This window comes from Archocentrus centrarchus, chromosome 23, assembly GCF_007364275.1.
Source record: "Archocentrus centrarchus isolate MPI-CPG fArcCen1 chromosome 23, fArcCen1, whole genome shotgun sequence".
NCBI lineage: Eukaryota > Metazoa > Chordata > Actinopteri > Cichliformes > Cichlidae > Archocentrus > Archocentrus centrarchus.
Window position 1 is genome coordinate 8,595,758 of NC_044368.1, and position 26,630 is coordinate 8,622,387.

A 26,630-nucleotide genomic window follows, 5' to 3' on the forward strand; every position below is an offset into this window, starting at 1 on the left:
TCATAAATAATAAATAACCTGCAGCTCTTTAGCTCATTGGAGGTGAGCAAATGAGCGGCATGTTATTAATAAAACTGAATTTAACTGAATGCTTGACAATCCTTTACAGTAATGAACTTGGACTGATGTCACGAAATTAAAAATATACCATGAAAAATGCAGTGAACAGAACAAAATCATAGAACTGATATTTTTTATTTTTTTAATGGGAGTATAGAAACATTTAACTGAGCAGAGAATGCACATGCACATTTCTACAATCAGACACACTGCACGCAAATCTTACGTCCTCGAGGCCTGATCTGAAATCAGAATGGGGTTGCTGTTCCATAAGAACAGGCCGTTTTCTACAGTGAACTTTTGTACAATCTCAGGCTCTGTGGCACAATCGTGAATCTTCAAATCCACCACACAGAATGAGCTTTAACTAAGAAACAACACTTATCAGGCCACGTGAAACAGACTACATGAAACGATGCTGTGTTTCTGCTTCCAGAGTCTTTAAGATAAAGTAATGGTCTTCCTGTTTGCTGTGGTTTACCAGGCAATGTTCTTCTTCTTCTTCTTGTCCTTGGTGCTTTTCTTTCCCACTCGTTTCGTCTTCATTTTCTTGGCCTGCCGTTGGCTCATCCATGCCGGATACTGTCCATGTTCATCCAGAAGAGTTTTCTTGTTGCGCTTGCTGTCCATGTCCATCTTCCCATCTGAAACACAGTAATGCAGTGAGGAAATATGCACAGGCTGTTATGTCCTTACACTGAATGCTGCCAAATGATATATACTGTGAACTTCTAATTCTTTGCAGCTTACAGAAACAGCTCACTGTCTTACCATCAGGCTCTGCCTCCACCATCTCAACGTCTGCCTGCTTCTTTATCTTCTCAGCTGGCACCACTGTGGCGATCTCCTGCATGTCGCTCATGACAACTTCTCCTTTATTATCCAGGCTCAGAGCTTTTTTCAGTCGGTTCAACTCCTTTGGAGCATTCTTCTTCCTCTTCTCTGCCCGCATCTTTCTCTTCCATTTACTCCGAAGGCTTTTTGCCATGTTAAAGATGCTGTGAAGATATTAACAAATCTCCAGTCAAGCAAACTGAATTTCATGTGTTTTTAAGAACTTTCCATATATGGTTACACCACAGTTTTTTTAAAAAATTTTTTTTTAAACATGAAGACAATGTTTCCCATTTCAATACGATATGCATTTGTGAAGATGTAATGTATAAGGTCCTATTTTTTCAAAACAAATCCGTGGATCCATATCTGGATTGACTCAGCAAATCAATTTGTAACTTTTTAAAATCCTGCTAACAAGCAAACAAACTGAATCAAGCTTAACTAAATCAGGATTCAGTATCTGGATTCAGCATCCTAACTGAATTCTTCTCCACTACTTTAAACAGTAAGCAGGTCTCTGGTGCCCCACACTAACATTTTATTACTTAGTTCTTTGAAGACGACACTGACTAGAAGGAACTGCTTTCAAATCTGATGCTATAAGGACCGATAAAGAAAATCTACCTAGCTACTGCAATTAAAATATACACTCACTAGCCACTTTATTAGGTACCGCTTGCTAGAACCAGGTTGTATCCACTTGTGCATTCAGAGCTGCCATAATTCTTCATAGCATAGATTCAACAAAACATTCCTCAGACATTTTGGTCCATATTGACACGATAGCGTCACACAGTTGCTGCTGATTTGTCAGTTGCACATTCATCATGTGAATCTCCCATTTCACCACATCCCAAAGTGCTCTGTTGGATTGAGATCTGGTGACTGTGGAGGCCATTTGAGTACAAAGAATTCATTGTTATGCTCAAGAAAGCAGTTTAAGATGATTTGAGTTTTGTGACATGACATGTTATCCTGCTGGAAGCAGCCATCCGAAGATGGATAAAATCGGGTAGGCTGTGGTGTTTAAACAATGCTTAGCTAGTACTGAGGGGCCCAAAGTGGGCAAAAAAATATCATCCACACCATTACACCACCAACACCCACCAACAACTGCTGATAAAAGGCAGGGTGGATTCATGCTTCCATGTTGTTTATGTCCTGACCCTACTATTTGAATGTTGCAGCAGAAATCGAGACTCATCAGAACAGGTATCGTTTTTCTAGTCTTCTGTTGAGTTTTGGTGAATCCATGCGAATTGTAGCCACTGTTTCCTGTTTTAAGCTGACAGGAGTGGCACCCAGTGTGGTCTTCTGCTGCTATAGCCCATCTGCTTAAAGGTTCTACGTGTTAGGCATTTAGAGATGCTCGTCTGCTTACCTTGGTTGTAATGAGTGGTTATTTGAGTTACTAAAGCTATTCACCTCTGACCTCTGGCATCAGCAAGGCATTTTTTACCCAGAGAACTGCCGCTCACTAGACATTTTGTCTTTTTCAGACCATTCTCCATAAACACCATAGATGGCTGTGTGAAAACATCCCAGTAGATCAGCAGTTTCTGAAATACTCAGCAACAACCATGCCACGTTCAAAATCACATAAATCACATTTCTTCCTCATTCTGATGCTCAGTTTGAACTTCAGCAAGTCGTCTTGACCACGTCTACATGTCTAAATGCACTGAGTTGCTGCTATGGCTGATTAGATATATGTGAACTGGCTAACAAAATAAACTTGAAGACTTTCTGGGTACGCTAAGATCAGCGCATTCACTGAGCTGTTACACCACAACAAAACGGGGAGCAGCAGCCTCGCTGATTAACTTTAACGGCGGATCTGTTGAGTATTTAAAACACTAACATCATATCAACCAGAAAGGAAGCGCAATACACTGTTAACAGTTTAGTTACACGACATCGGCCATCACAGCAAGCCCGGCAAATTAGCTACACAACTGCTAGTGAAGCGCCGATCTTACAAACACATCGAAACTGCACAATTTCTCTTATTAGCCTCACAAAGGTGTGACATTAATTCACAATATAAAATAAAAGTCTGACTTACTTCACAAAAAAGTTGCTGTTTAGATATTTTTTACACGCACACACTACTCTCCACACGTGTTTACAAGCTTGGGGGAAAAAATGATCACGTGGTTTGGAACAAGCCGTAACATGATTGGCTGCCGCAGACGTTCTGAAGACCCTGACGTCTGATTGGCCAGTGATCTAGCACCAGGAAGCTAAAGGAAATGTAAACAAACTGTTGTGAGGAATCTGGTCCCTAGCTGTAAGTTAAAGTGCTTTAAACAGCTTGCGGCTTTGTTGGGTTCATTTTAAGTTCATCCGAGAGTCATGAACTGCTTCCAGACTCCCGCTCGCAGCTTATTCTCAGCTTCCAGCCCTTCGCTCTCTGCTGCTGCGACCCAGATGTTCAGCACGTTGGACTCGGCTGCAGAACAAATGATGGTGCACAGAGATTTCCAGGCGGCTTTTGACACATGCCACAGAGGCCTGGAGAGCCTCGCCGCCCTAGATCCCGAGGACAGCAGGTGAAGGTCCCGAAGCGTCACGCACAGGTGCGGCCTGAAGTTTAGATGTTTGTGAAATGACGGACACATATTCTTCTTCCTGCAGATGTGGAGAGCTGAAGGCTGGTTTCTGCATCTTAGGCATTCAGGCACTGGCTGAGCTCAATCAGTGGCGGGATGTCCTCTGCTGGGTGCTGCAGCAGTACGAGCAGGAGCAAATACCAGCTAAGATCATGCAGATGTGGTGAGGAGAGCGCTTTTTTAAATGATTTTTTTAATAATTTTTTTTTTTAACACTGAGGAATCAGAGAACATCTGAGGAAAAATACTCAGACATGAATCTAATGACTTTTCATCTGCAGAGTCTGGGCAGACATACACTTTAATTAATAACCTCAAAAACACAATCATATCATAGATTAAAAATGCAAATTCCCCCAAACTAGTCAGTCTGATTAGTGATTTCAAAAGGCTTTAATTTTGAAATCCAAAATCAGACTGACTGTATACTGACTGATTAACACTGTGAGGGGTTATGATGTTGATCTAAAGGGAAATTAGTCTGTGGAAACAGCAAGTTTACTTGTAATGGGATTCTAATTTCAGATGAAAAATAAGTCATATAAATGATTCCAAACCCAATATAAAAGCCAAGAGGTATAAAAAAATTAAATAAGTTAGTTTTAATAGAAAGGTAAATACATAGCTGCTGAAGTTGGTTATCAAACAAAAAGTATCAGTTTCTTAAAAGTGATTTTTCTATTTTTTTAATATTTTTAGGTTTTCATAAATTGCCCCCCCCTTTTTTTTTTTAGAAAAGTTGACGTTTTCCCTTTCCCCCCCTGATATTTCATATCCTCAATCTTTAATCAGTAACCTGGAGAGAAAAAAATCAAAAGTAGAACGACATGAATCTAATGAAAATTATTATTACAGCTCTGAATTTGAATCTGAAGAACCTTGAAAATGTTTAGTTTTTATAATTTTGAGTGTTAGTTTTAGTCTTTTATTGAGTCTTATTGTATTTGGGGTATATGCTGGAAGTAAGATTAAGGAAAATCAGTATAGGCATCACAATAAATACATAGAGGTTTCTGAAAGCAGGTGACTCACCGTCTTGTAGACCTCCAAAGTCTACACATATCAAAGTAAAAGTAAACACGCAAATCAAAGCCTCGTCAGGTAAGCTGTGATTAAAATTTACCAAATTTGCAAATACTACAACTAAGGATATTTCCTCCATGTTTTTTTTTTATTGGTTTGTCTATAAAACATAGAAAATTGTTTATTATTCTTCTGTTTTCAAAGACTCATTATAATCGCCCAGTTTCATGCTTTCCAGACCAGGGGTGTCAAACTCATTTGGGCCACATTACAGCCCACTTAAGTGGGCTGGACCAGTGAAACTCCCCTTTAAACTTCAAGCAAATCATACATAAAACTGACTTTTTCATGATGAATAAATAAACAGACATTCATCACAACTTCAGATCCAGAAATTTAGAACCAAGGTTCCCAGATATGATGCCAATAATAAGAAACTCCCATTCTTATTTAAACCTCTGATGCCTGGGACTGATGTGTCCATTGAGATGTGTGGTGCAGTCATGCTGAAATTTAAAGACTGGTGGACAACAACCAAAAACACTTATTTCTGCTAACGGGGATGATATGAGCTTTTTATGCCAAGTGTGTGTTTGTGTTTTCTACAGAATTAAAAGATGTTTTGTTCCACAAAGTAGTTGTGTTCATGTTTATCGCCTATAAGCTGTTTGTGTCATTAAATACAGTTAGATCCATGGGTTTATGGGCCAGAAACACATTTCACCACAGTGGATTTTAAATCAGAGCATAAAGATGTGACTGAAATGCAGACCCAGACTTTAAGCTTAATTCAAGCTTTAATTCAAGGGTTTAAAAAGTACTGTTTATGAATTAGAGACATTTTTATGCATAGTCCCCTGCTTTCAGTGGCCCTTTGGTAATTTGAGCTAACATCAGCATGGAAACTTACCTGTGTTGAGCAGGTACACTTCAATTTTTGGTTTAAAATCCACTGTGGTAGTCTACAGAGGCAGAATTTCAAAAACTATGTCATTGTCCAAAGACATATGGACTGAACTGTATGTCAAGAAGTCAAAAATTTACACAGGATGTGCTTTTAGTATGAAACGGTCACATATGAGAAGCTAAAATGAGAGAATATTCTGCATTTTTGCTTGAAAAATTACACAAAATACCAACTGACTTGATTTTGCATCTCATTTCGGCAGCATACTTCTTTACTCCAAGGTGGGTGAGCCTGCTGGGATGCAGGAGGCAGCCAGAGTGTGGTTACACTGCCCATTGAACATCAGAGCGGCTGGCTTCGGGACAGTTGCAGAGCTGTACCTCCTGCATGTCCTTGTGGCTCTGGGACAGAAGGAAGAGGCTCGGGAGCTGATCACAGGTGAGGTTGGCAGCAGCGCCTTCACAGAAGAACAGAGACAGACGGCGCTGGATGTCGTTGAAGAAAAAGAGCGGCAAACTCAAGACCCTCCTCTAAATCCCAGGATGAGTGGAAGCTCTGACATCACTGAGCATCCTGTCTCATCCCAAGGTCTGACACTTCAACCTCAACCCTTATGAGATGCATTACACTAAGTGGCATGAATAATGACTGTAGATAACTGTTTTTGATTTTGCGCTTGTTCTGCAGGTACTTTAATCCATAAACTTGTGGCCGTGCTCAGGTTTATATACAGAAAGTTCCAAATAGCCGGCTCTGGCTCATTCTCTCTTCGGAAGATCTTTCTGGCTGTCGTCCTCCTCTATATGCTTTTGTTCCGAATGGATCCAGGTTGGTTGAAATTTTCTTAGTCTGACTGATACATCATCATCTTTTAGAAGTTAAAATAAAAGTGACTGGAAATGCATTTACAATCTTGTGTTTTACCCACAGCTCTCCCGTCTTCTTTCATGTGGATTTCCAAATTTCTGCAGCTGCTCAAACAGATGTGGACTGCCATGTTTGCACCATATTATCAGTCTGTCACTCAGAGCAAAGGACTGTAGAGAACTGAATATGTTAGGGCTATCAGTTTAAATGAATTAAAGGACTTTTTGTAAGAGAACATGGATGAGTTCCATATCAGACCTATAAAACATTTAAAGCTTCCTCATTCCAGTAATATTTGCTTCTTTTTTCTTTTCTTTTTTTGAAGCTCCAGACCCTTTTCCGCTCACATGACATAAATTCTCCCCAGGTTCTCACGAATGCATCCTTTGTTTGTTCATCTCAAAGCACCACCCGCATCATCATCATGTGTATAATGTGTCTTTTTTTTTTTCTTTTTTTTCCCCCAACCTGGGAAGTGACTCACTGTGTCCTGCTTCAGAGTATCTAGAATGATGAATAGGGGTAAGAAAATACTTACAGTCAGTGTTCCACTGTGGGAATGTGAAATTTGTGTAATAAATATATGAAATATATCAGTTTAATTTTGTGTTTTCACAGGGCTCGATGCAATAACTTGAAGTAATTGTTTTCAGTATGACTTCATCAGTCTTCATTCTTAGATTTGCTGCTGTGCTTGTGATCGTTGTCCTGCTGGCAAAGCTTTAGTGTTCGGCCTCACATTTGACTCTGGAATATTTTGGTATACAAAGGAGCTCGTGGTCGACCCAGTGACTGCAAGGTTCCCAGGTCCCGTGACTGTAAACAAGCCCAAATCATCACCAATCCATCACTGTGCTTGACAGTTGGTATGAGGTGTTTGTGCTGACATGATTTATTTATGCTGTGTTTGGTTTTCATCAAGCATGCCGCTGTGCATTATGGCCAGATATCTCCATTCTGCTCTCATCTGTCCAAAGGATGTTGTTCCAGAAGTTCAGATGTTATTCAGATGAAACCTTGCAACCCTAAATTGTGGTGCCATGTTCTTCATAGAGAGAAGAGACTTTGTCCTGGCAATCCTTCCAAACAAGACATACTTGTTCAGTCTTTTTCTAATTGTACAGTCATGAACTTCACAGGCCTCAGTTAGCATGTTAAATGTTAGTCTCAGATGTAGCTCTTGGGTTTTTTACAGTTTCTCTGAGCATTGCACAATCTGACCTTGGGGTGAATTTGCTGGGATGTCCACTCGTGGGAAGATTGGCAGCTGCCTTGAATGTTTTCCACTTGTTTATAATCTTTCTCACTGTAGAATGATGGACTCCAAATTGTTTGGAAGTATATAACCCTTCCCAGATTGATGGGCAGCACTGATTGCTTCTCTAACATCATTGCTACTGTTGTTCCTCCTTGGCAATGTGTTAAAATGCACCTGAATGCTCAAGAACAGCAAATTGCCAAAACCTCTGCTTTTATAGTGGTGCCCACACTTGCTGATGATCATTTAATCAAGTACATTACCCCCTTAATTCCTGTGGAAGCTGTAGGGGTGAACTTAGTTTTTCACAGTACTGTATCTCAAGGATCCACTTAAAATGTCAAAGTATTTGTTCTGCATGAAAGTGTCCGTTGTGACTGTTATTATGACATTATTTTATTGCTAATACTCGCCAGTTAATCTAAAATTGTTAAATTAATCCGTTATCTTAGATTGGCTGTATATGTGGATGTGGGGGGGCTGTGGTCACTCCATGCCCCCGTCTGTAAAAATACTCAAATGCAGAGTACGGACTTTGAGTGTGTGAGATAACTTAAACTCGTTAAATGTCACAAAAGCTCACAGTCAGTATATAAATGTTTATATAGAATTCATGCAAAATCCTGCATGTAATCGCACGTATAGTACCTTGCCGACGTCATAGTTGCAGCCAGTTTGCGCATGGCAGATTGTAAGTTTCGTTTCCAGCAAAGCGAACAGAAACCTGTAAAACGAAAGAGAGGCTGAGGCTGTTTATGTGACGCTGGTGTTTACAGTGAAGTGACAGCGGCGTTAAACTCCGAGATATAAGAAACTTGACTTCTGAGACCCTCCGACAATAAACCGAACTGACCGCTGAAGAAGAGGCGAAGTCTGTACTGATGTCTTCTGGGATCTACAGCTTTTTTACAACCCTTTCTCCGAGGAATCTCTCTTTGGGTAAATAGATCATCCTCAACCTGATGTTGATTTTTTTTTTTTTTAGCTTTATGATTTCCTGTTTATTCGAGAATCATAAATACTAGTATAAAAGTCATACTGCTGCAAAATGCATGAGGTGCGAACATAGACTAACATTTAATTTATTAAATACTATTAAAGCTCCTCGACAGCTGAGACAATTAGTAGATTAATACGTTATTTTCACAGTAAATAAAAATGGAGCAATTTTGAAGTCGTTTTATTTGCAGATCACCAAATTTCTGATGATCATTTAAGTACGTTTCCTCTTAATCAGTTAACCTTAAACACCTGTAGCGCTTTCTTGGTCAAGTCCATCCATCCACCCATGGAGTCTATCCCAGCTGTCAAAGGGCAAAAGGGTACACCCCGGACAGGTCAGCAGCCTGTAACATGGCTTCTTGGTCAAGTCCTGAAAAAGAGATTTTAATCTCAAGGATCTTCCCGGTTGATGTTTTGACAGCTGCTTCTGCAAGACAAACATGGCTTCACCTTGGCTCTGTGATGACATTTCACACCACTTTCCTAATTTTGACACGTTAAACAATCATTAATAATCATTAAAAAAAAAAAAAAACTTGAATAGTTTTGGATACTTCCTCCACCACTAAAACTTATAGTTGATAGTGTGCTAAAAATACACTCACAGCCACTTTACTAGGTACACTATACTAGTACCATTTTGGACCCCCTTTTGCCTTCAGAACTGCCTTAATTCTTCATGGCATAGATTCAACAAGGTGTTGGAAACATCCATGATGTGGATCTCCTGAAGTTTCATGATCTGGTGCAACATTATGACTAAACTATGACTGACTGCAGTCACAACAGTTAACTTTGTTATTTATTTAGTTTTTTAATTTACTCATAAATACTTTAAAAATATATTCTCGTATTCTCTGTTGTTACATTAACCTTTATTATTCTTTCCGAAACCAAGAAATTGCCCAGGTGTGTTTCAGTGACATAGAAAACAAAATACTGACCTTGAGTCTGTGTGGAGTAAAGTTGCTCTACATCTGCTCTACAAGGGGCCGTAAACCAACAAACCAAACAAGCTTCATGCTCTCTCATCTATAAAACAATGATTTGCTAGTTTACTAGAATAAATGTCAATGATGTGGGCTTCTGCGCAGCTGACACTAGCGAAGGACCCTGCTTTTACATTTATATTTATTTTCATAAATAACCGCTGGCATTCAGGTGGGTGGGTAGTAGCTGATTCACGGTGTCACAGACTGTGTTATTTAACCCTTTCAACAGTGTTTACAAGAATGAGAGGCCTCACGAACTACCATCTATCATGCTGTGTGAACAGCTTGCTTCAGACTCTCTCTGCTACCTGTGAAATAACAGACCTACTGGAAAGGTAATCACATGAATTACTGCCACTATCATCCTAACTCATAAAGCACAGAGGTATTCTTTGTCTAAGGAGATAATTAAGGGTTTATGAATTGCACAAGGTGGGATGTAGCTGGCGTGAGAGGAGATGGTCGTAATGTCCCGCTGCATCTAAAGAGAGCTCTTGCGGCCATGCGGGCGGACGTCCCTCAGCCTGCGCCACATTGTGACTTCCTCCACTGTCTGGACCAAAACTGCTTTCGACGTAAGAGCCACGACCTGCATAGAAAATGCCTCATGCTGATGCGGTTTATTTCATAACTTCTAATGGTGCTTTGCAGTTAATGTGCAGCATGACGCGGATGAGGTGTTCTTCTCAATTCTGAACTTCATTCAGCAGCAGATGGATGACAAAGCTCTGGTTGGAATACAATCAAACTAGTCTAATAATATTCATTTCTACATGAATTGTTTACACAGTATTTTCTTGCATCTGCTCTCTCTCTGAAAGGCTCAGGAAATTCAGAATCTGTACAAGATTTCAGTGGAGACATACCTGCAGTGTTTAGAGTGCAACTCTGTCCAAACCCGAACCAGCTACATGCTCAGCCTGCCTCTATATGTAAAGGAGGATCACAACTCTCTGGTGCTTCTTCTTCATTTGTTTAAGAATATTTAAACATTTTGGAAATACACTGTATTTGCTTTTTTTTTTTTTGGGTGGGGTGGGGGGCAGGAATTATACAACTAAAACTACCCAGCAACACCACTAAAACTCAATAATTTTAAAGGTTGTGTCTCAGTTTTTAAAATCCATCCAAGCGTAGAGGTTGAAAAGGGGTGTTTTTTTTAAGGATGACAAAACTCAGTCACCAACAAATAATCCAGGACATAACCACTCATAAAATCGTAATTTATTGTAGAGATAACAAGTCATATCTCATATGTTTTAAGTTACGAGCTTTAGAGGTGCTGCATGTTCGCTGCTTATTTTACTTTATTTTTACACGTGTTGGCTGCTGCTACATTTGCCACACAAACATCTTCAGAACATGTTCTGCACAAATTAACACGTGCCACCCAAAAATGTCTAACTCTAAAATATTTCCAGGAAGGCTGCATGAACTCCTTCTTCGAGCATCAGGAGCTCAGGGGCATAAACTGCTGCTTTTGTGTACAGTGTGAAACTAAGAAACCATCCAAACAGGTGAGGCTCGGTTTAAACTCTCCTTAAGCATATGTGGGGTAGCACAGTGGTGTGGTGGTTAGCACTGTCCCCTCACAGCAATGAAGATCCTGGGTTTGAATCCACTGACTGACTGGGGCTTTTCTGTGTGGAGTTTGCATGTTCTCCTTTGCTAGAGTGGACCTTCTCCGGGTGCTTCGGCTTCCTTGTGTAGTCCAAAGACATGCATGTTTGATTAATTGGTCATTGCAAATCCGTCATAGGTGCCCTGTGACAGCTGGAATAGACCCACCCACCCAACAGCGTGAATTAGATAAGTGGATGGATGAAACATGTTGACCAACATTGTCATGATCTTAGGCTTTTCATTTGTTTTGTTTAGGGTATCAAACTCCTCTCCCTGCCTCGTATCCTGTGCATGAACCTGAAACGATTTCGGAACAGGTGTGGTTTCACCCGGAAACTTGACTGCATGGTTACTTTTCCAGAAACCTTTGATTTCTCTAAAACTCTTAAAGAAGTGTTCTCTGCAGACTTTGCCCAGGTACGTCTGAGTCTTTTCTGTTATGTGAATATCATGTCTTTTGTTTATCATTTTTTAAATTTTTTTTCTTCCAGAATGAGTGCAAGTACACTTTGTACGCAGTAGTAGTGCACTCTGGTTATGCAATGTGTGGGCACTATACTGCTTACGTCCGCCACAGGGAGAACAAGCGCTGGTACTATGCAGATGACAGCCACGTAGAGCAGGTACTTCAGTACAGACATGACAGTCCTACACACACACATGACAATTTATGTTTGAATTAATATCCTAAGATATGACAGGGAAAGAGAAATATAACTTTTTTCCCCCCTCTCTGCTTGTTTTTGGTGTTTGATTCTCATGAACATCCACAGACCTCCTGGGAAAAAGTGCAGACAGCATATGGAGGAAGGTAAAATGTTCAGTTTATGATTGAACAGGGGGTCATGAAGTCCTCTTAGAACATCTTGTATACTCAGAAATGTAACGCTATCTACAGCAGATGGAAACAGCTGGTCTGGCTCTGTCCAATGCCACAGCTCACTGATGACAGGTTTTATGAATTCACTACAAAGATTTAACCAAAACCCACATATTTAACAAGTGGTAATGAATATGTTTCTGGGCCTGAGAATCTGGAGCTAAGAGGCAATTAGCTTAGCCCAAAGACTTTGAAAGCAGTAGATTTCTCAGCTTCATATTTACTACATAGATGATAGACTGTACTTAAAAGATGGACTCGACATGCCTTCAACCTGCTTATTTTTGACTCCCCTGGTTGCAAAAATATTTCTGTTCTTTTAACCACACTAAACACTTTCCTGGAGAGATTATTGTCTCAGTTGCTACTTTCAGTTGTTAATGAATAAAACACACTGTCCAATCTAAGTCTGACTGAGGGAGCAGAGGTCTATATCAAAATGTCAGTGTATTGTTTTCAAGAGGAAATGAGAGACTGCAGGGTATAAATACAAAATGGATTTAGCCACAATGAGGTCACCCGTTTTGAAGCCTCATTTTCAGCATTTTGGTCATCGTAGTCTTTGTTTTTGGAAACCAGGCGTCAGTGAAGTGTGGATCAGACTTAGAATTTGAGGATACTGCAGTTAACACATGGCAATAACAAGAAAGCTTGTCCTAAATCATAACCAGCCTTGATGTCTAACTTAAAAACTGAAGTGTGGGGCACAAACAAATGAATGATATAGTCAAAGCCCATCAATTTATTGCTATTAGAGTGCGAACAGTTAGCTTGTAGGACAGCAGTCAGTTTAGTTATAACTATCCCATTTCCTCCTGTATATACTTCCTTCAGCCTTCTAAAGTCAGAGTAAAAGTCATATTTTCTATTGATCTTATTGAGTTATTTATGAAAAGGTTTGATGTTCAGGGGCGTCTTCTGAAGCCAGCATTTGGCTTTATTTTTTTACCTGCAGCCATGAAGATCTTTAACAGATATGCATCATTTTGTACAGGAGGCTTCAGGAATACTTAAAAAATATCAGGACAAGAATGGAGCATCCATTTTCAAATTCAGAATCTTGGAGCTTGTGAGACCCATTTCTTTCTAGACTGATTCAATAGAGGGGCAGACCCAAAATCAAATTGCTCCCCTCCTCAGTAGCTGCATCACTGAATACTTTACCCTATAGATTTCTTATTGATCCAAATAAATCTGGATATGTGCTTATCTCATTCCTCCACATTCTCTGTTTAGCTGGGACCTCTACTGGAAGTGCAACATGATGCTTGATTGAAGAAGACTTGAAACTAGTGACTGAGGTCATGAATAAGCGAGAGAAATGGCATAATTTTTCTCAAACATCTACACGATCAACTTAATTTTGCAACCAGAAGAGTCACCCCCTGCTGGCTATTAGAAAGAATGCAGGTTGTGGGCACTTAGTGACATTAGCTTTTTTATATGGGGGAGACATGTTCTCCAGTTTAAATATTTCTGTGAGATATACAAGAGAGCTGTTCAGTAAATTCTCTCAGCCTCATTGGCCCTCACCTTCAAAAAACTTGTAAAAACAACAGCCATGCCTGAAGCAAGGAGTAACCAAACATGTGACTCTCATTTCATCACGCTTTAACTGGCTTCCACTTCCTTTCAGAGTTAAATTTGAGATGTTATTAATAACATTTAAAGCCCTATTTGCTTGACCCCTGCTGACATAATGGAGCTTTCATCTTTCTCCTTGTAGAAGGACCTTTAGATCTTTAGACAAAGCCTTATTGTCTGCTTCTTGGTCAAGATTAAAGACTAAAGGTGATTGTGTTTTTTTGCCACGAACACTCTCAAACTTTTGAACTGCTAAACTGAGGAAATCCGTCGCGTCCGTCATGTTGTCTTGTCTTTGAACAACAAGCTGCTTTGTGGATAACACCTGGAAGTTTTAGTTTCACTTTTCCTGTCAAATTGTTGAATTGAAAATGTCATTGTGGTTCCCATTTACTCCTTCCTTATTTATATTGAAGTTTGCTACATAACAATACTTTATTGTTTTTTTTGTTTTTTTTTCTCAGAAACACGGCATACATGCTAATGTACAGAAGAGATTCAGAAGAAGAGGGGCGGCAGCCTGAACTGTTTGGCTGAGTGGATGGGTGCAAACAAATCAGGGGACATGGTGCAATATAATATGGAAAACTTTTATTTTATGGAACTAATTTGTAGGAATTTCTGATTTTGTTCTACAATGCAAAAGGTTTTATCTTCTATATTTCTCCTAATCTCACTGAGCTCAACCAGCAAAGTAATTTGTATGAAGGACCAGTAGGTGGCGTTGAAGACTTTAAGCAGGAAAGGGTTTTCCACTTTCAGACCACACACACACACACTGTGAACACACTCACTGATACTGGGGGGTTGGTCTCAAGTGAATGCTTAGTTTAGATATTTGCTGTTTTGGGGAAAATACCTGCAGTAAGATCTGGTGTGCATTTTTTCCTGACAGTGCTGTATATGAGTCATTCATGCAGAACACTGAATGCATTTTTTTCTCATATGGGTGACAACATCAGCTTCTATTTTATGTATTGTGTCTTCCTACAACTTATTTAAACACTATTAAAACTAATATGTGATATTAAATCTTAATATTTGATGTGTTTGGTGATGTTAACACCAACAAGACTATATACATGTGAATGAACTGAGAGGACCATCTCACAATAAAATGAGGTTGCAGTTGTAGCCACAGTGTGCCAAAGCTTGGCATAACTAAGCCACTAAAGTTCCCAGTGTGTTGGCCAAGAGATGGGGGGGGGACCGTGTGAAATGGTGCCTATGTGCTGCAGAGCTCTGACAGAATGGAACATGTCTACACAGTTCCAGAGGCAGCAGGCTTCATGCTTAGTCATCTTGATGCTGTGCAGCACAAGTGCAGCTTTCTGTATACGGGGCTATATGTTCTCCCACTTTCAGCGCACACACTGGTGGTAGGTCTTGATTTGAGTCAGTGTCACAGATATGGTCAGCGGTGTTTCATTGTGTTTGTGACGCGAGATACATCTAACCCTTCCTCTGACTAAAGTGCAAAGCCACCCTTGGAAATCCTCAAACCACAGAGTGTTAGAATAAGCTGAAAACAGTGGCTATTTCTATTTACAAGCAACGCCATGCACTGTTTTGAACTGTTGCACAATGCCAGTGTTGGAAGAAAAACTCAGATCAGTAATTTATTGAGCTATAAACTCACCCAGTGATAAACTCAAAGGGTGTTAGCCGCTGGCAAGAAATACTTTGATTTAATGCTATTGAACTGCCGGATGTGTAAACAGGCACCTGTTTGCTGATGAGTTTGAAATGCAGTATGACTTTGTTGTTTCCGTGTCCCTCAAGTAGGTGGAAAAAAAAAATCCGTGATTACAGGTTTAAAACATAAGACACTTATTTGAGAGAAACAAATGATAGAATACATATGATAGTGGTACGAGTCTTTATTATAATTTTAATGTTAAGATGCTTCATTACAGAGAAAAATGTGTATTTTTGCATGACAGCTGCAATTTATACTTAATATTAGGTGTGCACATTATAGGGGCTCGGTGCCTTGTAGATTGGGCTTCTATGCTCCAGCTGCTGCCCCCACAACCCAAACACAGATAAGCGGTGTATGGATGGACAATTATGTGGTAAATATAAAAAGTAATATAATGAAGATTTCAGTGCTGTAGCTGCTCATGTTGAAACGCATCTATTACCTGTTATTATCAACTATTGGTATAGTAAATTGGTAGTTTAAGCTATTAAAGGCATCATAATTCATTTGTTGCCATCCAGATTAGCAAACTTAAGCTGTCAGTAGCTCGCAGTGAAGAAAAAAAAGTAAATTTTTCTCTGAAATGGAAAACCTCAACATTGCGCTAATATATTGCAACGTTACCACAGCCTTATAATAGTGTGTTGAGTAAAAGTCACATTTGATATATGCATCCCCTTTCTCTGTTTCCAGAGAACTGGTTCTTCCCTTTTTAGGGTTTTAATTAATTATGCATGTTGCAAGACCATGTGCAAAGTACATGTTAGATGAGCACCTGTCCGCCCCCGCCCTGACTTTGACCACATCACAACTGCCGACAATGCAACAACATGACGCATCCAGGCCAGCTTGAGGCCGTAAAAGTCTGCTCAATGGCTGGACCTCTTGTTTTTTTTTTTAATTTCAAGCAGAAATGCGTGGGGTCTTTGTCTCTATTGTTTGCTTGAGCTTAGATCGCTGCGTGCGGTTACTCATACACTTTATGGCCTATCATAATCTCTGCAATTAAGTTTTAGCTCTTTATCTTGGTCGGGTGTTACCCAGGCAGCCAAGGCCACCTTATGCTGTACTGCTCTGGCATATTGTTTCTGAAGTAACGATAGTGCTTTTTAAAATAAATCTGTAAAACCAAAACACAGTGTCATTAGGCACGTAGGCTATAGGAGAAAGCATCATATTCCTCTGGGTTTCCAGTGTTTCTTTTGGAGAATATATCGAAGTTCATTAATGCTTTTTAGTCATTGTTGATGTGTGTTTACCAGTTACTAGGTGAGCACACCACTGTGATGTGTGGAATTTGGCTATTTGAGAAGCACTCTTAAATTTTCCTTTTTTGTGTGTGGAAGATTTCACAGGCTTAGATAAATACATGTGGCTGCTTTGATATATATTTAGATATATATTTTAAAGCAAGCTGGCAAACCAATCTTACAGCCTTTCTGTTGTTTGATCGCCACTTCACGTCACTTATCAAAGATTGGCCCTCATGCTTTTCTGCCAAGAAAAGTCAGAGAGCAGTGAGGAAGCAGTCAATCTGAACTGTGAACTGGTGGGCAAACTCTAACAGACACAAAAGCTGCAATTCCTTTTTTTTTACTTGCCTTTTTAGCCACGTTACCAACACATCTCTGTCCAATATTTTGATCAAAACTGAAACTAAATTACAAAAAGGTTTACGTCCCATTTAGTGAACTGCAAACCGGTCATTCCCATAGCTTCAGCTTTAGTTTGTTGTGTTGCCAGATTATCTGTCTGGACAATAATTTAGTTATTTTATTTGATGCAGAATCAGTAACTCTTTAAAAGCTTAAATACGCAATTATATACTGATATGTCATTATTGGATTTTTAATGCTGGATCGCTTACTTGGACCCAGTCTGATTATTTATTGTAGCTCCTATTAATGATTCGATCATATCGCTGACATGTCATGAGACAACTGCTATTGCTATTCGCGATCTGTTGTAATTGGAAGCTATGACAGTCCATTATTAACCAGTGAACACAGACATACTAGCACTAAGAGTCATACACAGAGGAGGCACTAAAGGCGCCCAGACATTTGATTCATTTTATGCATATTTGTCATACTTTTTTGTTTCAGAACATCAAACTAATTTTAATGTTGGACAAAGATAACCCGAGTAAATAAAAAACTGAGTTTTTAAATGATGATTTCATTTATCCAGGGGGAAAAAAAGCTATCCAAACCTGCCTGGCTCTGTGTGAAAAAGTAATTGCCCCCTCTTGCCCCCTCTCATGAATTAACAGTGATTAACCACATTTTTTGAAAAGCTGAGTTCAGTTTCTCTGGCCACACCCAGGCCTGATTACTGTCAGACCTGTTGAATCAAGAAATCACCTAAATAGAACCTGTCTGACAAAATGAAGTAGGCTAAAAGATCTCAAAAAGTAACATAATACCACAATCTGAAGAAACTCAAGAGCAGCTGGGAAACAAGGTCACTGACATCTATCAGCCTGCAAAGGGTTACAAAGCCATTTCTAAGGCTTTAGGACTCCAGTGAACAACTTGGAACAGTGGTAAACCTTCCCAGTAGTGGCTGGCCTCCCAAAAATTACTCCAAGGCCACATCAACGACTCATCCAGGAGGTCACAGAAGAACCCAGAACAACATCTAAAGAACTACAGGCCTCGCTTGTCTCAGTTAAGGTCAGTGTTCAATGATTCAACAATAAGAAAGAGACTGGGCAAAAATGGCATCCATGGGAGGGTTCCAAGGAGAAAACCACATCACCAAAAAGAACACAAAGGCTCGTCTCACATTTGCCAAAAAACATCTTGATGAGCACCGAGACTTTTGGGAAAATAGTCTGTGGACTGATGAGGCAAAAGCTGAACTTTTTGGGAGGCTCAAGTCCTGTTATATCTGGTGTAAAACTAACACAGCTTTTCATAAAAAGAACATCATACAGTCAAACATGGTGGTGGTAGTGTGATGGTCTGGGGCTGCTTTGCAGCTTCAGGACCTGGACAACTTGCTGTAAATTTTGCTCTATACCAGAAAATCCCATCTGGCTATCAGTTTGTGCCCTAAAGCTCAACCACGCTTGGGTTATGCAGCAGGGCAATGATCTGAAACACACCACCAACTCCACCTCTAAATGGCTCAAGAAACCAAAATTAAGACTTTGGAGTAGCCTACTCAAAGTCGAGATGTAAGTCAGATTCAGATACTTTGGCATGAACTTAAACCGGCCGTTCATGCTCAACAATCCTCCAAAGCAATTTGACAACAAAGAGTGGGCCAAAATTCCTCTACAGTGATGTGAAAGACTCATTGCCAGTCATCACAAACGCTTGATTGCAGTTCTTTTTCATAGGACTGTATATGGAAAACAATAAATTTGTAGGTTTTGAAAGACTCCCTCTCACAGTCCTTCAGTGGTTTGGTCCACTGCCTACTGTTCCCTTTACTTTGGAAACTATAAACAAAGGATGTATGAGACACTCTTATTTACTTCAACCACTGGTGTAAAAACACTATATTTTATTAGCGCCATCAGCTCAAGGAAAATGTATTATAGCGGAGCAGCTATCTTTTCTAATGTGTGTTTATGGAGGCAGGATGTCCGTGCTCATTAAAATCATTATCTCACTCATGACTGGTTCAGACACTGCAGCTCTTGCCCTATGACGGATACAACACTCAATTGTATAAGCAGTTAAGAAAATGGATTGATGAATAGTTTAACAAAATAGTCAAAGTAGATAATACTGAAATCCAGAATAACAGAGTAACTCACGAATGATGCTATCCCAATGTGTGGCCACAATACTGATGGTATCACAGTACAGTGATTCTGCAATAAAGTGCAAGACAATGACTTTTGAGTAGCTTCAGCTTTACCAGGGGTTGGTTAGCTTCCCTTTTACTTCATCTTAGAAGCATTGACTTTGGTAAGTCAAACTGCAATCTGTTTAGCATATATTGATATCAGAGTAATGGTAACATATGGCAAAAAGGAAGTCATGCATTTCCTAATATTCTGTCTGAGCCCTTTTTGACATTTTGATTGCAGCATTGAGGCACAACTCTTACTTTGAAGGCAAATGTTCTCCGTTTCACTGCTGCTCACTCAGTAACTGGCAACTGCTTGCAGACAAGTTGGAGTCTTCCATGCAAACTACCAGCTACTGTGGCAATCTGCTAGTAACTAAAGCAGTCACAGGGAGTGAAGGAATATACATCTTCCCCTTGCAATTAGAGGTTGCCAGGAGGTTACCAGATGGCTTCTATAGTGAGGCCTAATGAACATTTATATTTAGTTATATGTCAGTTTATTAAAATACATATATATTGTCAGCTTAAGAAAAAACCAGAAGTGCGTTAATTAAGTTTAAGACAAGCTTTGGTTAGCTCACCAACTAGTTTTCACTAGTAACTTACACACCATTAGGTGTGTTTTAGGTGAGTTTTAGCTGTGTTTTCAAGTAAATACATTTTCCCTGACATAGTATTTGTTATAAAAGTAAATGGATGTAAAAGATTCACCTCTCAACAAATTTTTGACCGTACTTTTTACTGAGACTTGGTGTTGCAGCTGTGCTGGAGCCTCTTTCATTCAGAATTTACATGCTTCACCATCTGGTTATATTTTTACAGCCTTAAAAAAGGAACCAATTCATGCACCGTCTCTTTGCACTTCTTCTTTTTTCTGTCCACTACAGATCATGAATAGCGGTTGGTTAAAATTGCAGGAATACACCCCTTTGAGATGAATTTGTTAGCAAAGATATTCCCTCCATAATGTCAACCCTGAGACCCTTTAACAAGCCCAATCATGCTCCAATCCTGTATAACCTATCTAACAGAAAATCTTTGGATGCTTCAAGACTGACGAGCAGACTCGCAGAGCTATTCTATGGTTATGTAATGAGGTTTCAAATAGGAAATGATTCTTTTTTTCTTTTCTTTTTTTTTGCTCTCTCGTGTTCAACTTGCAGGCCTGTGACCATGGTGAAGTCTGCTTTTGTAAATAGCAAACAAGAACTGAAGACAAATGTCTGCTGCGTGACTTAGATTTTTTCTGTCATACAAAAAAATGAAAAAGAAAAAAGTGGTTAATCAGATAAAGCAGATAGAAGACAGAACTAAGAATGTATCTCATAAAAAAATGACCAAAAGCCTGAAGTAAACCCTAAATATGTAGAAGATTTGTAGATTTGTGAATGCACAGCAGTGACTTCTGCTTTATGAGTGGTCATGTCAAGGAAGAGGCCTTATCTTCCCCCCCAAGTGAGTCCATAAAATTTCCTCTCAGGAGGGAAAAGGGGGAGTCTTGTCCGGACAACGTTGTCTCTCTCTTCCCGTGTTCAGTTGTCCTCCCCAAGATTCTTGGCAATCTGAATGTAATAAAATGAACATCTGCTAGGTTTTCTAGGAAAAAGGGTTGTTGGACAGTCAAAGTGCTATAAGCAAGCAGCAAAGAGAAAACGTGGTTCAGGTTTGGTTTGGAGCAGAGCTAGAGTTGGGGTTGATCCGCTTTCATCTGACTCAAAATGGCAAGTGACACCAGTATTTAGCGGCTATTCAGTCTCGGTTATTCCTCAGGTTATTTATATTAAGAAGTGGACTTCCAGCTGAGAGGAGCTGGCTCTAGCAGGAGGTGACCCTAAGGCCTCTTGATAATTGCGGTCTTGACATGCAGGGATACATGACCTGATGCCCCACCCTTCATAAGTCTGTCGTTACCCTTCAGTTAGCGCCTTATCTTGTCTCCTTATCATCAGACTCAGGATCCAGGGATGATCAGCCGTTGCCTCAGAAGTCCGGTTGCTCATGTTACAGTTGAAATGGCTTTACTGACGAGTCCAGGTAACTGTCTGCGTGTGAGCGCCACTCATCAAAGCTAGCTTTGATGAGCGGAACGAAAGTAATTTACCTATAATGGGTTATGTTTTCATTTTGTGGTGCTTTACAACTGTATTTAATATGAAAGCCAAAAGTAAAAAACAACAACAAAAAAACCTTGTTTTGACTTGCTGAGTTGAAAAAAAAATCTAAACATCTGATAGTATCATAATAAACCTTCATCTTCACATGGCATCCCTCAAATTAAAATCCTCCCTCCTCTCAGTCTCAGTCTACAGGAATGACTGGAATTGCACCTTGAGGCTAACCGCTGCTTTACCATTCCAGCTCTCAGCAAATGATAAGGTCACAACAACCTGTTAACTGCTGCACACACACATTTCAGCTGTGTTTGTTTATGCGTGCCAATCAGTTGCTACACCAGCGTTTCAGTTAATAATTTGTGCAGCTGTTGGAAAACCTGCAACAGAGCCGGTGCAGACAGTGACACTTTTGCCCGTTGGTGCACCTTGCCGTGTTTAAAGAGATTTGACCCGGGTCCTGCTGCTCGCTCGCTCTGCTATATGGGCTGGGCACCTTGAGAAGTGAACTATCCATTGTCAAACCTCTTTGACCTGCTCTCTCCTTCAGCCTCTCCTATTTCCGCACAAAGACTCTCTAATGCCAGGTAGCTGGCGCTGGCATTCCTGATGCATTCCACCATGGGGAAGTTGCTGGGATCAGGATGAAAAATGCCTGAAACAAAGGCCTACTCTCATTCACAGGGTTTAGGGTTCTGTGGGAAAGTCCAGGCTGGACAGAGGTTGGATGGCAGAGGAATGCAAAGCGGGGCATAGCTCACACAGTCTCTATGACACAGGCCCAAAGACACATTGACAAGGCAGAGGTCTTTTTACATGGAGGAGTCAGAAGTCAGGAAAGAGGATGATCGGACACAGGATAACTGCAGTATATCCCTGTTTCTCATGTTTACACATGACAGCTGAGTCATCCATTTAGCAGATGTGGCAAAAGAGTTTTGATGGAGTGCGTGGGAGGAAAATCTAGTTCAAACTTGATAGTCTCTAATAGACTTTCTTAATTTTATTGACCTTTTTAAAACTGCAACAGTATCCAGCTTCTTGAGAAGCCGATGGTTGTTTCATATTAGGAAAATAAAAGTTGTGCCAAAGTCACCTCGACGTACTTCTTGAACATCGCTTGTTAGACTTTCTAGCAAAACAAGGTTTATGTGTTTAAGAATGACTTTGGTATCATTTGGTGGATTAGAGCAAAATGAAATAAACAAAATATTCTTGACTGAAAGAGGAAAGTATGCTAATACTGGCTGGATCAACCATGTACACGCTGGAGGCTAAAGGCCTGACAGGGTGAGGCTTAGAACATGATGGACCGTGAGCGAGAGGACACAGAAACTGAGGGTTGAAGAGTTTGAGAAAGGAGTGATGGGGATGGGATGGGGACTCCGCTGTAGGACTGCCAGGTCTCGGTCTTGAGGAGAGGCTATGCAGGACCCCCCACCAGGGCTAGACGCAAGCCTGCGGGCCAGAGGAACCAACCGCCAAAAGGTGCTGGTGCTGGGAGCCTTCCAACAGGCCACATTGGTAGTCGATCAATTTATCCCTGCAATAAACTGACAACTTCCTCAGGCTGTACCCCAGCTTTCACCCTGTGAATAAGCTCCAGTACCCCCAGTGACCCTAAATTGGATAAGCAGTTAAGAAAATGAATGAATGGACAGTATTTAGATGTAGATAAACATAAATGGCTTTAAATGTGTTGTTTATGTGTGGGAAGAAAAAAAAACAGGCCGTGGAACCACTTAGTAGCCATTTTACAGTACTTGTCAATGAAATGTTATTGACTTAAAAAAAACAAAACAAAACCACGCATTTACTTTGTTTGTTGCAATAATCTGATTGGGAAGTTCTTGCTTTATCTGATTGGACCCCTATTGTCCCCCGGCATTTTTATTTATTTATTTATTTTTTTGCTGTTTCAGCCATGCATGGTGCTGTAAATTACCAGTTACCAACCCTGTGAATTATGCTTACTTGCTTTCTGGCTGAAACAGAAGACCGACACTCTTATCTGTCCTTTAAATATGAAGCTACGGCTAGCAGCAGTTGGCTTATCTCAGCACAAAGCCCCTATTAAGCTCGCTAATTAAAACATTTAATCTTCATTTAATTTTGTGTCTGACTATCTCTTGGTTTCACTGGTTCCTGGGTATATTGTTTTTACATTGTGGTTTTTATATCTATTAATAAAACAAGAAATAATACCTGAAATAGTGTGTGCCAAGATAAAGGATTAAAAAAAAGAATATCTGGATAACAAAAAACTATTTTGTGTAACAGAAATAGAAGTAAATAAACATTTTCTGCACATGCTTTTAATGTCAACACTGAGCTTAGAGAACAGATTTTTAGATTAGACACTTTTTGTTTGTAAAGATATGAAGTTAATTCTAATAATGCTTTCTGTTTAAATTAACTGCCTGATCTTGCTTCACCCAGCTGCCCTGGAGCCATATCTCAACTGTGGCTTGTGAAGATTCTGAGAGGAATTTTCTGTTAGACCTTTTTTTGCTCTCCCACAACAAATACCAGCAGGAATTCTTGGTAATTTTCTTCTGCTATGGGAAAGGCATTGAGCTGAGTATAATTTAATGTACCTGTAAATAATGGCACAGGCTGTTGTAAGCAGCAGCTTTCATGTTTTGGTTTGATTTTATGATCAGGTCATTATTTTCAGCCTGGCTTGAGGCTTGGCTTTAGGGATGTTGCTTTGCTTGGTCAGATAGTTGTTGAAATATCTCAACAGCTATCTGATGGATGGCCATGATAATGTCCACAGCTATTTGTGGTGCCCAGAGGATAATTTGTAATAATTTCGCACTAGTTTCTCCCCCTATGGGTTATGCAAATACCTGCAAAACTAATGAGGCCCCCTTCAGTCTAATGTGTGCTTTTTTTTTTTAAAAAAAAAGGTACTGTGATCTAAGATGGTAAACACAGTAAACATTATACCTGTGCACCACAGGCATGTTGGCATGCTGATGTTAGTGGACATAATAATAATTTGGTTGCTACCAGCACGTTATGTTAAATGTATGTTTGTGTGCTCACTACGTGCACTTTGCAGTGTACTGTGGCCTAAACAGTGATGTATCAGAGTTGGTTGCTCAAAAATAAAAGGCTCAATATTGAAGATGATTTAAACAAAACCCCCAAAACAATAAAAAGTAAGCAACTGGAGGACAGAGGCATTTCCACAGGGCACCGAGAACAAGGCAGCAAAGCCCTGCCTAAATAAAATTTATAATCCTACTTAAGTAGCTTAATAGTGCACAAGTTGTGTAGTCATATAAATATCCTTAAAGTGCCCAAAGTAAAGATGCTCACAATCTAGAATGGCACTTTTCAGAAACATTATATTATTGGGTCATTGCAGCAGCTGCTGATTTTGCTTATAGAAGGCTGAGTAGCTTGATCTACAATAATGCAAAATAATAAGTAATGAAAGCTTTAAAGGAAATGGTACAGTATTTGCATCCAAACTACGGCAGAGTAGGAGCAAGCAGTAGCATAACAGAAATAATACATTTAACCTGTACTTCAGTATAGTGTTTGACAGCACTCGAATCCAAAGCTACTGGTTGCAGGTCACCAAGGTTGGCCAATCATATTTCAGGTGGTGGGTGCCCCACTGCACCCCACCCCACCCGAACATGCCCCCTTTTTCATCACAAACTAAGAGACTCGCGAATAAACATTAAGTGGACTGTTGCCATAACTAAATAAAGTTGAAAGTGATAAAAGGGCACAAAACTGGCAAATTTAAACATTCTTTTCTGCTGAAATCTTTCTAATATTTAGATCAAATCATTTTCTCTGACAGCCTGCCATTCCTCATTTGTCATACAGTACACAGGATCTGACACAGACCTACATTTGTCTGCATTTGAACAAATTTAGGTAAAAAATACTGATAAAATCTGTTTGTGTTCATGTGACATTACTCAGATTTAAAGAGCATACTGGTGCGTACTCACTGTAATACAGTGCAGCCTTACAGAGCTGTTCCAATGGCTGCAACCTCTAAGCCTTGCTAATAAAATTAACAGAGCTCTTTTCTTCTCTCATAGATATAGTGTATTTTAGCAATACAAAGCTCAGTGACATGCGTTTCTGTTAATATGTAACCAAAGATCATAGCAGATTTGTGATCAGACTAAGCAGCCAAAGACATGCTGTTAAACTAGAAGATTTCCTGGTTAATTTACATGAAAATAGCAACTGGAACGGTTTATCTGTAGTTTCCTCATTTCACACATAACTTGCATCTTGCGTTACCTGTAAACAATGCCTTTTACTACACATGAATGAATGCTGAGGGTTTCTGATAACCCTGTTTCTTTGGACTGGATTTCACATGGAGATTAAATCGCAGCTGAGCACACCTAAACAATTAAGGCTGCCATTTGTTTATGCTCTGAGCTGCGGCCTGCTATCAGCTCAGGCACTTTATCATCTCCGGGGCCTATATGTAGCGTGTGGTTGTGGCGCGTTGGAGATGGAGTATGTGGGGAAATGAAAGGAGATCTGTTGCAGGCCACAGGCCCCTACACATTCTCTGATGTGGCTTTGAGACTTCCTAGGAAATGTGAGGCCTTCTGGGATAGCGCTTAAGTGGTCTCCAGAGTTTTGTGAGCGTGTGTTGGGAGTGTGAATGAGTACATGTGTCTGTATCTTAGTGTATCTGAGTGGTTTTCTTCCACAGCTTTCAGCTTTGTTGTTAAACTCTTTCTTCCTTTGAGGATGCAGTTGACTGACTGCGGCTTTTCAAGGAATGAGGGAGTGCCACAGAAATCGAAAGAACACACCGTATCACACAGGTGATTCTTTTTTTTCCATACGGGCAGGGCCTGCTGATATGAAAGGTTTTGTCTTTGAAATTTCACTTCTGCTTCATAACTGTGAAATGCACACACAATGACATTCCCTCTGTTTTCTCACTGCCTGTTATCAGTCCTGCTCAAACAAGGTGCTGCCTCATGAGATAAACAGTAAGCTATTATCTTTGCCATCTCTTGTATGGTGTGCTCTTAACATGCATTAGGGAACTCTTTAATGTATGGTGAGTGAGTTTAGTTGAAGAGAAATGTTGATGTTGGATATTCAATATCATTTTGATTTTTAATGCTTTCCTGCTTTTTCTTTTTTTGTTAAGTGAATAAGGCTGCTGAGAGGCCCAGCCCCTCTCATCTGCAGCCTGTTATAGCGGAGCGGGAAGATGACATCATATTGGTCTCAGAGCGGCGGCTGGTAATTGGCTCCCTCTCCTCCTCCAGCGGCATGGGCCAAACAGAACACACAAGTGGAGCCAGGCAATGCGAGTCAGATGCTCTGGGTTTTTCCAGAGTGGCTGGTGGGGCCTCAG

General features: G+C 40.1%; 3 protein-coding genes across 5 annotated transcripts; 2 read left to right on the forward strand and 1 right to left on the reverse strand.

Moving 5' to 3' along the window:
* Positions 1-195: 195 nt before the first annotated feature.
* llph (LLP homolog, long-term synaptic facilitation factor) lies at positions 196-3,060 on the reverse strand. Its single transcript, XM_030720355.1, has 3 exons — positions 2,963-3,060; positions 832-1,058; positions 196-704 (listed from the first exon to the last, which is right to left on the reverse strand). The coding sequence occupies exons 2-3, from the start codon at positions 1,046-1,048 to the stop codon at positions 538-540; spliced, it is 384 nt and encodes a 127-aa protein (XP_030576215.1). The 5' UTR covers positions 1,049-1,058; positions 2,963-3,060; the 3' UTR covers positions 196-537.
* Positions 3,061-3,141: 81 nt separating this feature from the next.
* pex26 (peroxisomal biogenesis factor 26) lies at positions 3,142-6,859 on the forward strand. Its single transcript, XM_030720454.1, has 5 exons — positions 3,142-3,449; positions 3,535-3,672; positions 5,702-6,027; positions 6,127-6,267; positions 6,370-6,859. Exons 1-5 carry the CDS (start codon positions 3,253-3,255, stop codon positions 6,480-6,482), a joined length of 915 nt encoding a protein of 304 aa, XP_030576314.1. The 5' UTR covers positions 3,142-3,252; the 3' UTR covers positions 6,483-6,859.
* Positions 6,860-8,298: 1,439 nt separating this feature from the next.
* On the forward strand, positions 8,299-14,677 carry usp18 (ubiquitin specific peptidase 18). Of its 3 annotated transcripts, none has more exons than XM_030720775.1 (10): positions 8,299-8,503; positions 9,788-9,893; positions 9,991-10,133; positions 10,210-10,289; positions 10,380-10,514; positions 10,980-11,075; positions 11,437-11,598; positions 11,673-11,804; positions 11,928-11,992; positions 14,110-14,677. In XM_030720775.1, the coding sequence occupies exons 1-10, from the start codon at positions 8,446-8,448 to the stop codon at positions 14,180-14,182; spliced, it is 1,050 nt and encodes a 349-aa protein (XP_030576635.1). In that variant the 5' UTR covers positions 8,299-8,445; the 3' UTR covers positions 14,183-14,677. The 3 variants fall into 3 exon arrangements, with proteins under 3 accessions (XP_030576635.1, XP_030576636.1, XP_030576634.1); XM_030720776.1 differs by having other exon boundaries at positions 11,955-11,992; XM_030720774.1 differs by lacking the exon at positions 14,110-14,677 and adding an exon at positions 13,788-14,099 and having other exon boundaries at positions 11,955-11,992.
* Positions 14,678-26,630: the final 11,953 nt, after the last annotated feature.

Bases quoted from the DNA above. Each gene is read 5' to 3' on its own strand.
- llph (XM_030720355.1), bottom strand. From the start codon at position 1,048: ATGGCAAAAAGCCTTCGGAGTAAATGGAAGAGAAAGATGCGGGCAGAG. The intron at 705-831 runs GTAAGACAGTGA...ACTGTGTTTCAG, and splicing joins GGTGGAGGCAGAGCCTGATG to ATGGGAAGATGGACATGGAC.
- usp18 (XM_030720774.1), top strand. From the start codon at position 8,446: ATGTCTTCTGGGATCTACAGCTTTTTTACAACCCTTTCTCCGAGGAAT. The intron at 10,134-10,209 runs GTAAGAGCCACG...GGTGCTTTGCAG, and splicing joins GGACCAAAACTGCTTTCGAC to TTAATGTGCAGCATGACGCG. The intron at 10,290-10,379 runs GTTGGAATACAA...TCTCTCTGAAAG, and splicing joins AGATGGATGACAAAGCTCTG to GCTCAGGAAATTCAGAATCT.
- pex26 (XM_030720454.1), top strand. From the start codon at position 3,253: ATGAACTGCTTCCAGACTCCCGCTCGCAGCTTATTCTCAGCTTCCAGC. The intron at 3,450-3,534 runs GTGAAGGTCCCG...TTCTTCCTGCAG, and splicing joins CTAGATCCCGAGGACAGCAG to ATGTGGAGAGCTGAAGGCTG. The intron at 3,673-5,701 runs GTGAGGAGAGCG...TCATTTCGGCAG, and splicing joins GCTAAGATCATGCAGATGTG to CATACTTCTTTACTCCAAGG.